The 13,352-nt window shown below is 57.0% G+C and overlaps 1 protein-coding gene across 1 annotated transcript in view; it reads left to right on the top strand.

Annotated features, from left to right (window-relative positions):
- The window catches only part of PCNX2 (pecanex 2), a 201,457-nt gene extending 189,733 nt beyond the window's left edge, over nt 1–11,724 (top strand). The window contains exons 29-34 of the mRNA XM_037060255.1: nt 3,276–3,420; nt 4,065–4,295; nt 4,930–5,204; nt 5,753–5,946; nt 9,344–9,792; nt 11,110–11,724. Coding sequence (XP_036916150.1) covers nt 3,276–3,420; nt 4,065–4,295; nt 4,930–5,204; nt 5,753–5,946; nt 9,344–9,792; nt 11,110–11,280 — 1,465 coding nt within the window. The 3' untranslated portion in view covers nt 11,281–11,724. The remainder of the gene's footprint in view (nt 1–3,275; nt 3,421–4,064; nt 4,296–4,929; nt 5,205–5,752; nt 5,947–9,343; nt 9,793–11,109) is intronic.
- The last annotated feature ends 1,628 nt before the right edge of the window (nt 11,725–13,352 follow it).

Below are 13,352 nucleotides of genomic sequence, written 5' to 3'. Positions count from 1 at the left end.
TCGTGGGGGACGGGCAAGGAGCACACAGTGTAAGGGGGAGCCTGGAGCCTGCGGGGGACTGGGGTCCCCCTCTGCTTCAGCCCAACAGCTGTGCTCTGCATTTCACATGCTAGGGTTCAGTAAATGGGTTCGCTTGGGAAAAAAATAGTTCCGGAGCGCAGGAAAAATTTTTGACATAAGTTTAACAGGCAGAGTTAGAGTGCTCGCCAAAGAAACGGCCCTGGTTTGGAGTCTGTCCAACAGCGCTGGGCCATTCCCTCACTACCGCGGGACATTTTGTCTTTCTAATTTTTCTAGTCTCCTGGGGAAAAACCGACATGTCCACCTTCTTTCCACTTGTATTTCCATCACTAGCAGTGCGGGTGAGGATCTTTTTCCGTGTTTATCGGTCACTTCCATTTTTTTCTGTGAGTTGCCTGCCCACGTACCTGCTTGGTCTGCTATTGTGAGGCACTTACTGATGTTTAGGAGCTATTCTCACTTTAAGATATTGATACGCACCAGAATACGTTTCTGGTATTTATTTATGACAGCTTTTGAAAATTCTTACTTTACTGTTTCTCGATTTTGTGTCTTTCTAAAAACTGCTTTTGTGGCTCCAGGGTATAAACATCCCAGCCTCTCTCTTTCTCTGCTACTTCATTAGCTTCATTTCTCTCCGTCTTGGGATTGGGTTCTACTCCACTTCTTAGCTAACCAGCTGCCTTGTTGGTGTCAGGGAGTCTGGTAGAGGACAAGAGACGCCTGGGTCAGACGCAAAGGACTTGACTGCTCACAACACAGCAACAGCTTACTTGTGGGGGGCTTCTCCAGCCCCCAAGCCTGGGGTGTGGGGGGCACAGAGCATGGAATACTCACTTCCAGGAAGTGAGCTTTATAGCTGAGAGTGATGTCACTTCATGCCCCTAAGATGCTCCCTGCAGAGAGTCTCAGGAATAGCTGGGCCTTGCATCCTTGGCCACCCAGCAGGACCTGCTCGAGGCAGGAGGGGTGGGAGGGCACCCTGGCTCCCAGCACACCCACACAGAATGTGTCTTCATGCAAGGCAGAGCTAGGGACCCAGTGTTTCCCCAAAGGATAGCTGATTGTCCAGCATCGTTGGATAAATCACTCATAGTTACTTAATATCACCAGTAACTTAAAGTACCGCTTTGGCCATGTGTTACGTTCCAATAGGTAACTGTGGGCTTCCGGTTTACCCTTCTGTTAAAGTGTGACCGGTTTCTCTGCTCTTCCAACCAAACTAGGCCGTTTGGTTTGTGAGAGTCGTCCACCATCTTGGTGTCTGTTAGACCAGTCTGTTTACCTTCGCTTTTTTCTTACCTTTTGTGGTTCTGTCAGGATGCTGTTCCTGCCCGTTTCCTCTGCAGGTAAAATTTAGGGTCACAGTCTATAAAAGCCTCTGTTGGAATTTTGGTTGAGAGTGTACTGATTTTACAGGTTAATTTGAGAAAAACTGAACATCATTTAATAATATGGGGTCTCTTTGTAATCATTCCACTTTTAAAATAAATATCTTTTGTGATTTTGAATAGATCTTCCTTCTTGTCGCCTTTTCCATATTTTTATATCCATCTCCTTCTGGGCACCTCTGCTGATCTTTATCACAAACATGAACGTCTCAATGAATTCTCTTTAATTTTTCTGATGGCAAGATCTATTTGCAAATAATGGCAGTTTTGGCTGAGCTACGGGGCCCAGGCGCACAGAGTGGCAGATTCCACGCAGCGTGGGGGGTGCGGTGGAGGGGAATGAAGCCTGTCTGACATGCTGCTGTCCCCGAGGGGAGGGCTCCCTGAGCCTGGAGTGCCGGCCTGGGTAACAAGCACAGACGCGGGAAGTATCCGCGTTACTAATCGATCAGCAAGCTTGGGAAGCCCAGCCTGCAGAGCACACTTAATTGTTCGCACATGTTCTGCAAGCTCCCAGTCATGGCATCGCGCGGCAACGAAGGTCCTTCCCCGCGGATCTGTAAACACAGGGCCTGCGGACCTGCTCGGAAATTAACTAAAATGAACAAGTGGGTCATTGTCCTGGGGTCCCATTGGGGCTCGTCCCCATTGTTCTGGGGCTCGTCCTACAAAAACTATCCCAGCATTAAAGTTGTTTCTCTCTGAATCCTTATATCAGTTAAATCTAGGTCTGTTGTCCATCCTTAAAATCTGTATCCTTAAAATCAGTGATTCTTTTTTATTTTCCAAAAGAGCAGAGTTTCTCAACAGTGCACTGTTAGCATTTGGGGTTGAATGGTTCTTTGTTGGGGGGGCTGTCCTGTGCATTGCAGCAATGCCCACCCCTGCCTGGCTTCTCCCCACTAGATGCCAATAGCAACCCCCCACAAGCTGTGACATCCAAAACTGTCTCTGGATAGTGGCAAATGTCCCCTAGGGTGCAAATCTCCCACCAGTTGAGAGCCAGAGTGAGGGTGCAGGTGGTAACTGGGGTGAGCTGCTCTGTGATTTTGAAGAAGAGTTGGGCATAGTGGGGTGTATACCACTTCCGGCGGGAGGAGAGCTGAAGACTCCTCTGTGAATCAAGAAAGCTAAGATGCAGGGGGTGGAAAACAGCCTTTGCTTCAACTGGCCACCCTCAAATTGCCGTGGCCTTGCCAGGTGTGATGGAGAAGCTGAAATGGGCACAAGCTGGGGCAGCCGAGCTGGGGCATCACCGGTGGCGGCTCTTCAGGCACAGCCAGGGCCTCAAGCCAGAAAATGGCTCCTTCCACGAAGGCTGTGAACTCTGTGCTTAGGTACCAATGGCCAGCCTCTCACCTGTACTGTGGCCCACGGCTCTGTCACCCTGTAACAGGGAGCTGGGTCGGGAGCCAGAAAGAACACCAACGGGAGTCGGTCCAGCCAGAGGGTCACTGAGCCCCTGCCTGATGGCTGCTGTGTCAGCTGGGGGTGCAGCGTCACTCTGAGGCAGAGGCTGCGAGGTTCTGTCCAGCACATACAAGCACGCACATGCATGCCCACACATGTGCATGCGCACACATGGATCTGTGCTGTCACATCAGGAGGCCCAGTGTGTTGGTGACTCTTAAAATGACTGATGATGGCCATCCCACTAGTTGTCACAGGGGTCCCGTATGGGCTCAGGTGAGGTGTTGGGTGCAATGGGTGAGTCTGGGGCCATGTTCCGTTTCCTGCCAGACCAGCCTAAAGACGCCATTCGTGATACGGCAAGTGGGAGCCTGGGCCCTGGTGCAGGGTGACAGGATTCGGAACACTGTTCATTCCACGTGAGTGAGCTGGACCTGGGACTTTGTCTCGTAGCCTGGGCTCCTTCCTGTACGGCCTGCATGCCCTCTTCAAAGGCGACTTCCGAGTCACAGCCCGAGATGAGTGGGTGTTCGCCGACATGGACATGCTGCACAAAGTTGTCGCTCCGGCCATCAGGATGTCCCTGAAGCTTCACCAGGTAGACGTCCATTTTTATAACGTATCAGCATGGACCCTGGCTGGTGTGGCTCAGCGGAATGAGCACCAGCCTGCAAATCAGAGGGCCACCAGTTTTAACTCCCAGCCAGAACACATGCCTGGGTTGGGGGCCAGGTCCCCAGTCGGGGTGTGGGGGAGGCAACCACACACTGATGTTTCTCTCCCTCTCTTTCTCCCTTCCTTCTCCTCTCTCTAAAAATAAATAAATAGAATCTTTAAAGAGTATCAGCCTGAAACATTAGGAAAGAAAAGCAGCTTTGAAAACCACAGTCCCCGTGTGGCATGATGTGTGTGAGTGGCTGTGTTACTTGGGTGACCGAGCAGAGGCCGCCCAGAGAGTCTTCATGTGGCCGGCAGCAGTCTGCCCTCCAGAGCTGATAGGAGGCGGTCTGCCCCACGAGGGGGGCGGGGACTCAGCCAGAGAAGATCACATATCAGAAGTGCCCACGTTATACTGAGAAGTCCTGAGAACCTGGGCCACGGAGCTCTGTCCCTGGGCACGGCCCAGCGGTGGGAGAAGGGGGTGTCCTCCACCAGCTCAGAGTCTAGAGAAAGAGTGGGGAGGGTGGGACAGGATGTGGACTCACCCCAGCCTCCTCTCTCCGGGCTCCCGTCCTTCCCCAGGACCAGTTCACTTGCCCGGACGAATATGAAGACCCCGGGGTCCTCTACGAGGCCATCCAGTCCTTTGAGAAGAAAGTAGTCATCTGCCACGAGGGCGACCCGGCCTGGAGGGGCGCCGTGCTCGCCAACAAGGAGGAGCTGCTGACCCTGCGGCGCGTGGCGGATGAGGGCGCCGACGAGTACAAGGTCCTCATGCTGCACAGGAGCTTCCTGAGCTTCAAGGTGATCAAGGTGCGTGGCCACACCTCCCAGGTCATCCCGCCCCTCCGCTGCGGGGGGGGGGGGGNAGGTCATCCCGCCCCTCCGCGGGGGGGGGGGGGGGGTGCGACAGGAAGCAGAGCCGTGTGGGGTGCCCACGCTGGCATCTCTGTGTGTGGCTGCCTCAGCTTTTCAGAGACACAGTGTCAGAGGGGCGCTGGGCTGTGCTCCCAGGCCAGGGCCATGGGAGAGAAACGTTGATCAGTTGACTCTGGTGCCCGCCCCTACTGGGGATCAAACCCCAAACCTAGGCATGCGCCCTGACTGGGGATTGAAACCTTGCCCCTTTGGTGTATGGGAGGACGCTCCCACCAGCAGAGCCACCGTGCCAGGGCCAGCGATTCTTCTTTTTGTGTAGCTTCAGACCACGGGGCTGAAACCGAAGCTCCCTCCTGTTTGCTCCACGTTTCCCCATGAAAACATCCCCGCATCCCCCTGTAGGCCCGCTGCTCTGCCCAGCGGCGGAGGGAGCTGCAGGGCCGAGTGTCGCAGCCGCAGGAGTTCACACCAGGGCCCTGCTCATGCGCGGCAGGTGAAACGGGCAGACACAGCGCCCACCCACGCCATCTGCCTTCCTCCCATCCTCCCCCGCCTCCCCCACATGTAGGTCAACAAAGAATGTGTCCGAGGCCTCTGGGCGGGGCAGCAGCAGGAGCTCATATTCCTCCGCAACCGCAACCCGGAGCGCGGCAGCATCCAGAACAACAAGCAGGTCCTGCGCAACCTCATCAACTCCTCCTGCGACCAGCCCCTGGGCTACCCCATGTACGTCTCCCCCCTCACCACGTCCTACCTAGGGACCCACAGGCAGCTGAGGCACGTCTGGTGTGGACCTGTCACTTTGGAGGGCATCCGGACATGGTTCCGAACCAAGTGGCTAAGGTGGGTCACAATACCACGGCCTGCACCTGGGCGCAGGGAGGGGTGGCGGCGTGGGGCACGCTGGGCTTCTGGGGGGGACGGCCTGGCCATCGCTGCTTTCTCACATGATTCCAGCTGCTCTCCCAGGGGTCACCGAAGAGATCCCTTGTTCCAGGAGCAGGAGCAGGGTTCCCCTCCCCCGCCCACAGGCCGAGCACCTGGCTTGGTTCTGGAAGAGCTGCTGAGCCTCTGGGTCTTTAGGACCCTGATGTTCCGCGCCCATCACAGGGTCTCCTGGCTGCAGTGCTGCCCCTGGTTAGCCGGGATGGATTCTCTCAGGCCTCCAGGCTGACGCTTGTCTGGAAGGTTGAGGCTGGAGCTTACTCATCCTGGTTCAGGGTTCTCATTTGTGGGACACCGGGATTTGGGCCCGGAGACCCCTCTCTCCACATGCACCACAGGTGGGCAGCTCACCTGCAGTGTGCCCCACCCTGGTTTAGACACGGGTGGGCGGCACTAAGGGTGTGGACATGTCCAGATGAGAATCCCAGCGCGTTTCTCCATTACAGAATGCGGAAGGACTGTCACACCGGCCAGCGCGGTGGTGGTGGTGGCGGCAACATTGAGGACGCGGATGGAGGGGGTGCACCATCCGCAGGCGGAGGCAGCGCCCCAACTGGGGACAGCCAGGAGAGCAGCAACGAGCAGCCCAGAAAAGAGGGGGCCCACCACTGGTCACCCCAGGAAGGGACACGGAGCACAGGTGAGTGCGGTGGGGCCCCACACTGCTAATATATGGTCCCAGCAACGCTGTCAGTATTGGGACGAAGGAGGGCCCCAAATGCCCTGAATCTGTAGGTTTTGCTCAGAAAAAACCGGCCAGGTGCAGCTTTCATTCTTTCCCCATCTGTGTGTGACCTCGGACAGCCATCTGTCTTTCCGTCTGGCTGTCCAGCAGCCCCTCCTCCTTTCTTACCTCTCACTCACTCGGTGCCCACTGTCCCACTGCTCTCCATGTTTGCCGCGGCACAAACAGCCTCCTGCTTCTCTCTAGTTCTCACCTTCCTCCATCCACGTCTCAGAAGAAGAGGGAATGGGGAGACAGGTCGGTCCAAGCTGGGACTGCATTTCAAGTTCAGAATCACATAGAAACTAAGGCCTGCTGAGGTCGGCTGGACGGGGGAAGGATGAGGTTCCAAAACCCTGCTGCCCTGGGGGAGGGGAGTCAGGCTGGGCTGGGTGAGGCCACCCTGAGGGCTCACAGAGGACTTGCCAGGTGGGTGCAGGAGAGACAGGTGCTCTGCTCTGGTTCCAGTCAGCACGTCGTACTTGGCCTTGCCCTTGAAAGCCCACTCACCCCAGGGCTCGTTAGGTGCCTCATCCCGCAGGCCCCACCTGCCAGCCCTGCACCAGCGAGCCAGCAAGGACAGTCCCGGCCTCCTGGACGTGCCCAGGGCCAGGCTCGGGGTTTAACCGAGACAGTAAGGGTTTGTCTAAACCTGGGCAACATGGCAGAGAGGTAGGTGACGGATGATTGAAAGGGACCTGACAGAAGAGCAGATAGGTAGATGGTAGAAAAATAGATAGATGTAGACAGAACAGAAAAATGATTAGACCGACAGGAGGAAAGGGGAAAGGAAAATAAGGGGAGAGAGTGGCGGATAGAGAGAGAGGCAGGGGGCACAGTGGTAGTTTCAGCTGCTTAGAGGGGAAAAGGCCTCCTGCCCTGGGCCTGGTGCCATCTGCCTGACCCGGAGCAGTGTCCCTCCAGAGGCCACGGCCCGTGCCTGGCTCTCAGGCCAGGGTGGGGAGGGGGCGTCTCATTGTTTAGTTAACAGTTTCGGTCGCATGAGAAACATAAGTTCAAAAACCACACAAGTGACCTTCTAGATGAAAAACTGCAAGGCTGGTTCTGAATGGGGAAATGCCTGGGCGCTGGGCGCTGCCCCTTCTGTCCCAGTGGCCTGTCCAGAACAGGAGGGCTGGAGTCGGGCAGCCCAGCGGAGGGGGCAGCTCTCAGAATGCTGGAGGGGCACAAGAGCAGCCTCAACATAGAGAGGGGCCTCCTCTCTTTCTGAGGAGTAAGTCAGCAAACAAAAGAAACTTTTTCCTCTGAGTCCAGTGAAGAACGTCCCCCCACTTAGGGCCGAGGCCTCTGGTCCAGAGCATCTCAGACAGCGGCAGAGGTCTGAGCAGACTGCGGTAAACAGTGTGCATCCCCCTGGGATGGGTTCACCCAGCTGGTGCGCCTGTGACCTGCTTGCTGCGAGGAGCCCGTGGCTGATGGGAGTCCCAGGGGAGAGGGGGGTCTGCACACGGCCTCTCAAGTGGCGTTGGAAGCCAGGGGAGCAGAAACCACGGAGGGTCCGTTGTGGCCTGGCAGCCGAGTTCTGGGGAGGTTTTCCCGGGAAACCCTCGCCGTTCGGTCATGAAGTAATTGCAAAGTTAAACTATAAAATACTGATCCTCGGTAGCACAGATGCATTCAACATGGTTTGCTCACTTATTCCTTTGGCAAAATTAATTTTTTTAAAAATCAAGCAACAACAACAAAAAGCAGGAAAATCTGAAGCAAAGAGATTGAGGGAGGTGGCCTCTTCCTGCAGAGAACAGAGACTTGCCCTGTGTCACACAGATGGGCCTTTGTCCCTTTCTTTCTGGAATTTGCTGCCAGGCCCCCCACCAAGCCCGGGGATCCTCCCCCAGCGTCGGAACCGCCGACTTGCACATGACTGCCGGGCATTTGGGGGCAGCAGTCGGCGTGACGGTATAAATCACAAGCAGATGTTTGGCCTTGCCCAACTGAATAAACTAACAAATCCCGTCTCTGTTCCCAGTTCCCATTCGTCAGGGTCCCTTTTCTCCCTCTACAACAGTGACTGACACAGCTCTTCAGCAGGGACCATTCAGCTGGGCGTGGCCCCCGGTGAGGCCCCCACACCCCAGGGGGGTGGGGGAGCTCCGGCCTCTGGAAACGGTGCCCGGCCTCTGGAAACGGTGCCCATGTCACAGTGGTCTTAGGGCACCAAGGTCAATGCCAGGTGAGGGCCCTTCTAAGCCAGTGTGGGCAGGAGCAGGGTGAAGATCCCCTGGCTTCTCCAAGTCAACACCTGTCCCCTCAGGATCTCCTTCTGAAAGGCCTGCCTTTCCCCAGGGGGCTCGTCTCTGGACACAGGAGGGTATTTTAGAATCGCCAGGCACAGTTAGCGACTCGGACGTGTGGGGTGAGGTGGCTCGTAAGAAAGTGACTGTGTGATCCTCGTGGGCTCTCACCTCTGCCCCCTCGTCCTGATGGACTGGGGGCCTATTCTGGCAGCTTCAGGAGACCCCAATCAGGCAGTCGGCAGAACTGCAGCCACTGCCTTCGCACAGCGCCTTATAGTTACACCCTGGGGGTCAGTGCAGCCATTCAGCCTTCGCAGGAACCCGCTCCTCCCCTGTGCCCAGGCTGGAGCACTGCCCGGGAGGGTCCCGTGTGAACGCGCGCTTTAGGGGGTCCGTCCAGAGGCACAGACGGGCCAGACCCGCAGTGCTGCTCATCACCTTCATGCAAATGGCCTCGTCTGGACCAGTGTCACCAGGGCTGGGGCCACCAGGGAGCCCGGGGGAGGGACAGTACCACAGGGAGCAGGAAGCCAGTGACACCCGCCACACAGGGCCCTGGGAGGGCCTCCTCTTAAAGACCTGGATCTCAGGGGACACCATTTCTAGAAAACAGAGGCTGAGCATGTGGCTCAACTCCTTATTTCCCTTTTCTTTAAGGCAAGAAAAGTGATCAAACAGCGTGTTTTCCCCTTGTCATCCCTTAGGGGACGAGGATAGGAACCCAGGTTCTGACACAAAAACAAAACAGATTAGGTCAACGAGGGTGAGTCACACGCCCACCGTTGTCCTGGTGTGTCTGGGGCCCGGGCTCCCAGGACTGTGCTGCTTGAATGTCAAAGCCAGGAAAGTCCTGGGCAGCCGTCACCCTGGCTGTCCCCCTGGTTGTAGCCCTGCGGCTCGCCAGGCCTCCGTGGGGACCTCAGCAGGGCTCCCAGCTCTCAGGCCCGGCCTTGAAGGCGGTGGGCCCCCGGGGTGCCCCAGGCCCGACGGAGAGGGCTGCCACCTCACCTTGCACACTCTGACCCTGGTGTCCACCTGTTCCATTCCTTCCAAAGGCAGGAGGAAGGCCAGGAGCCAGTCCGTCCAGTCCCACGGGGCGCTGAGCCAAAGGCCACCTGCCTTGAGCTCGTCCGGCCCAATCGTAGAAAGCCACCAGGCCTTCCTGCAGACGTCCACATCGGCCCACGGGCTGGCGCCCAGGCTCTCAGGCAGCCGGCTCTCCTTGCGCACCTCAGCCGCGTCCCTGCACTCTCAGCCCCCGCCCGTCGCCACCACAGGCCACCTGAGTGTCCGCGAGCGTGCCGAGGCGCTGATCAGGTCCAGCCTGGGCTCGTCCACCAGCTCCACCCTCAGCTTCCTGTTTGGCAAGAGGAGCTTCTCCAGCGCCCTGGTCATCTCGGGCCTGTCCGCCGCGGAGGGGAGCAACACCAGCGACACCCAGTCCTCCAGCAGCGTCAACATCGTGATGGGCCCCTCAGCCAGGGCTGCCGGCCAGGCTGCACGGGTAGGTTTTGGACTGACGACCCCAGCACCCTCTCCATAGTGACAGACCACAGGGAATGAGCCAGGACACGGTCTGGCCACACTCTGGAGCTGGTGCGTCCCCTAGGTAGTGACACGCGGGCAGGTATTTCCTGCAAGAGCTCAGTGGAGTTGTCCCCGAGCCACGAACCCAGCATGTGGGGACGGTCTCACTGGTCTGCACAGCAGGGGCACACGCCAATTCATTGTCTCTTCACGACACTGCCAGAGGGACAGGCCAGGGCACCCATCAGCACTGGAGTCCGTCACCGCCGATTTCTGTCCACAGCTGCAGTTTCAGAGCATCGGAAACGGCCGCCCGTTCATGCGCACTCGAACATGGAGAAGGGGGGTTGTGAGGGCTTCACCCGAGTGACCTGTCACCCGCCTGGAGTTGCAGGGGGCGGATGAGTGCTGCTCACCCAGCTGTTCTCTCCTATCTGGGGGCTGATGGGGGTGCCCAGGCAGACTGGGATGTCAGACTGCAGATTTCTGGTTCCGGCGCAGTTACCGGAGCCCAAGGAGCCAACTCTGCCCTTCCTTTCCTCCCCAGGGGACAGGCCCTCCAGGCAGATGCCCCCACAATGGGGGCAATGGCAGCACCCTCCACTACCCAAGGCCCTGGGTGCACAAGGCTGGGCCTCCTCAGGGTGGGGCTGGTGGGCTTCCTGGAGACCCAGGATCACACGGGTCATGAGCAAGGAGCCTGGTTTTACGTCGGGATTGTAACCAAATTAGATCACTAAACGTATAAACCAACTTCCCTTTTTCTCATTTCCTCTGTGAAAAAGCGCAGAATATCGCCCCTTTCTCCCATCCCCAGTCTGTGTAAGACACGGGCTGTGGGTGCGGTTCTGGGATTCTGGCAAATTCTCCTCCCCTCTCTGCAGTGAGGAGGACTGGGTCCTTAGCACTGAATGCACTCAGAACAGAGAGGCCTCTGGGTTGCCGTTCGGGGCCCCACCTGCAGGACCTAGATTTGTGACGGGGGCTGAGCATCTGTGAAGGGACATTGACCAAAACTGGAGAGATCCAGGCACAGAAATGACCTTTTACCCAAGGTCATCTTTTCAGCATGTCCAGAATACCTGAGAACAGTCCCCACACCCTACGTCCGTCCTCCAAGGCTGCCCTCGGGCGCTCTGTGACACAGCCCTACTTGGGAACCCGGGCTCTTCTCCCTGTAAGGCTGGTGGCCGTAGGTGAGGACGGGCAGCAGTCGGGGGGCAGGCAGAAGTGGCCACACCTGTTTGCTGGGCCGTTGCTTCTCTTTTCTGAAGCACTTTTCTCTTTTCGGAAGCACTTCTCTGAGCCGAGCGAACCCACCGAAGCCGAACAAGGGCAGCTTCGAGGCCACCGTCTGGCTGAGGCCGTGGCTGAGGGCCTTGGGGTGATGTGCAGGCGAGCCAGCCAGGAGGACATGGGCCTGGACGACACGGCTTCCCAGCAGAGCGCCTCGGACGAGCAGTAGGGCTGGGAAGCGCCCCTGGGTTGGGGGAAACCAAGTCCCCCACCGCTGCCCCTTCCTTTTCCTCCTTTCCGCTCCCCCCTGACCGAAAAGAGCAAATACTGTCATCCACATGAGGCCCTTTCTGTGGACATGTGAGGGCTGTTGTAGAAAACTGAATAACTTTATCTCAGGTTCTTAAAAAGTGTCTCCCATGATGGGAAAACACACATCTGGATGCAGGCCTCCTCGCCCACTGCCCCAGAGCTGCGAACGAGGACGGCATGAGACACTTCCGAGCATTTGAGGTCCACACAAAAACCGTGTAACATCGAAAACAGCTAGACAGAGCACACAGATAACCCTGCGCCCTGATGGAAATACGACAACTGCATGTTAAAGGACTGGCCTCTGACGCATCCCTGTCACCATAGAAAGCCATGAACAGCCATGGGGATGGTGCCGCCTGTGGCCCAGTGCACCAAGGCTACTTCCATGCGTCCAGACAACCTCGCTGCTTTGTAGTATTCGTGCCGACGTCAGGTGAGTATAAACCGGTGACCGTGCACGCAGTCACGCCCGCAGCACCCCGTGACAGAGCCCTGCAACACCCAGCCCAGGCAGGGCCTTGTGGCGTCTTGGAGGGACCCGGTGCCCCACCGCATTGGGGCAGCTCCCCCACACAGGGCACACCCTCACTCCCAGGCTCGGCAGTTCCCCTGGGCCACCGGGCACCTGCACACCCCTTCAAAGGGTTTTGGAATTAAAAGGTTTATAGGTATTGCTGTGTCCAGTTCTTTGAGTTCTGCTGAAACTATGGTCAAATCCAAAAAATGAATCCTTTACTGTGAGAATGACATTTGGGCAAATTCTGAGACTTTTCCCATCTCCATTTTCTCAGTGGGCGGAGCGGCAGGCGGGCCCCTTGCTGACAGGACGTAGGGGAGGGGCCCCAGGGCACAGTCCGTGAGGAGTACCACTGCGACCCAGTGAGCCGTCCCTTTTGAAGAGACAGTAGTTAGAAATAATTTGGGAACAATCGTACAGATTTCTTCAAGGTCCCTAGGATTTGGAAGTCTGGGGAGAGGAGAGGGTAATACGTACAGAGAATCCCTTGCCCTTTGGAAGTAGATGGCAGTGCTCTTGTATTTTTTTGTTTTGTTTTGTAAAAAAGAATTAGCAACTAACAACTGTAGTCGGGCTCGATAGCCAGAGACACAGTGCGTGGCTCTCGGTCAGAGTCCCCGGAAACAAAAATGCGGTTACTTCCGATTCACGTGCAGGTGTCCGCCCAGTGGGAATGACCCCGCCTCGAGCAGTCCCGAGTTGGCCAACGCACGCTTGGCTGCAGCTCCTGACGTTGCCTTGGGCCACTCACGGTGGAGCCCTAGGACCAAACGGCAGCCCTGAGCTGCGTGTGGCCTCCCATGGCATGGTCTCCCACTTAGATGGCGGACCACTCCTCGGGCAGCCAGAGGTGAGAAATAGCAAGTGAAACCAGAAAGAGCTGGGGAGCCAGCCAGCAGAGGACTGACCAAGACGATGCGGACAAGAAGGGGGAGTGCCTGTGTCCCCTCCTGCTGAGCTCATGTCTCAGCTGAGTCCTCCATGACTGTCAGGAAGGCTGGGGCAGAAGGGGGTCCACCATGTCAGCAGCGTCTGTGAAAGACGACACTGGGCTTGCGTGTGCCGTGAGCCTGTGTCTCCGTGCACACGCTTCCCTCTAGGGCGCAGGTGCCCCAAAGGGACAGCGCTTTGGACCCACCCCACCACTCTTCCTCACTGTCAACGATGTACTTCTTCAAACCGTGCACAACTTTTATATTTACAACTCACGAACGTGGTAATCCAGCCTTCCACCAGTCTTCAGTTTTTCAGAGAGCAGTCCTTGCAAAATACCGTCTGCATGAGTAGCGCCCATCTCAGATTCTAGGGTGACATTTCCTGTAGAGGTTTTTCAAATGTCCTGCCAGCACACAGCTGGAGAGTTGTTTTCTGCGTTTGGACGTAGAACAGACTTCTCCTTTAAAGTTAAGGAAGAGCGGGGGTGCTTGACGCGAGGTAAGCCTTGTGACTCTGACATCAGTGGTTCTGGA

The sequence above is a fragment of the Sturnira hondurensis genome, unplaced genomic scaffold (assembly GCF_014824575.4).
Source record: "Sturnira hondurensis isolate 20B ecotype Veracruz unplaced genomic scaffold, ASM1482457v3 Scaffold0011512, whole genome shotgun sequence".
In the NCBI taxonomy this organism is placed as follows: Eukaryota; Metazoa; Chordata; class Mammalia; order Chiroptera; family Phyllostomidae; genus Sturnira; species Sturnira hondurensis.
The sequence above is the reverse complement of the archived record's forward strand: the minus strand, read 5'-3'. Positions and strand labels throughout refer to the sequence as shown.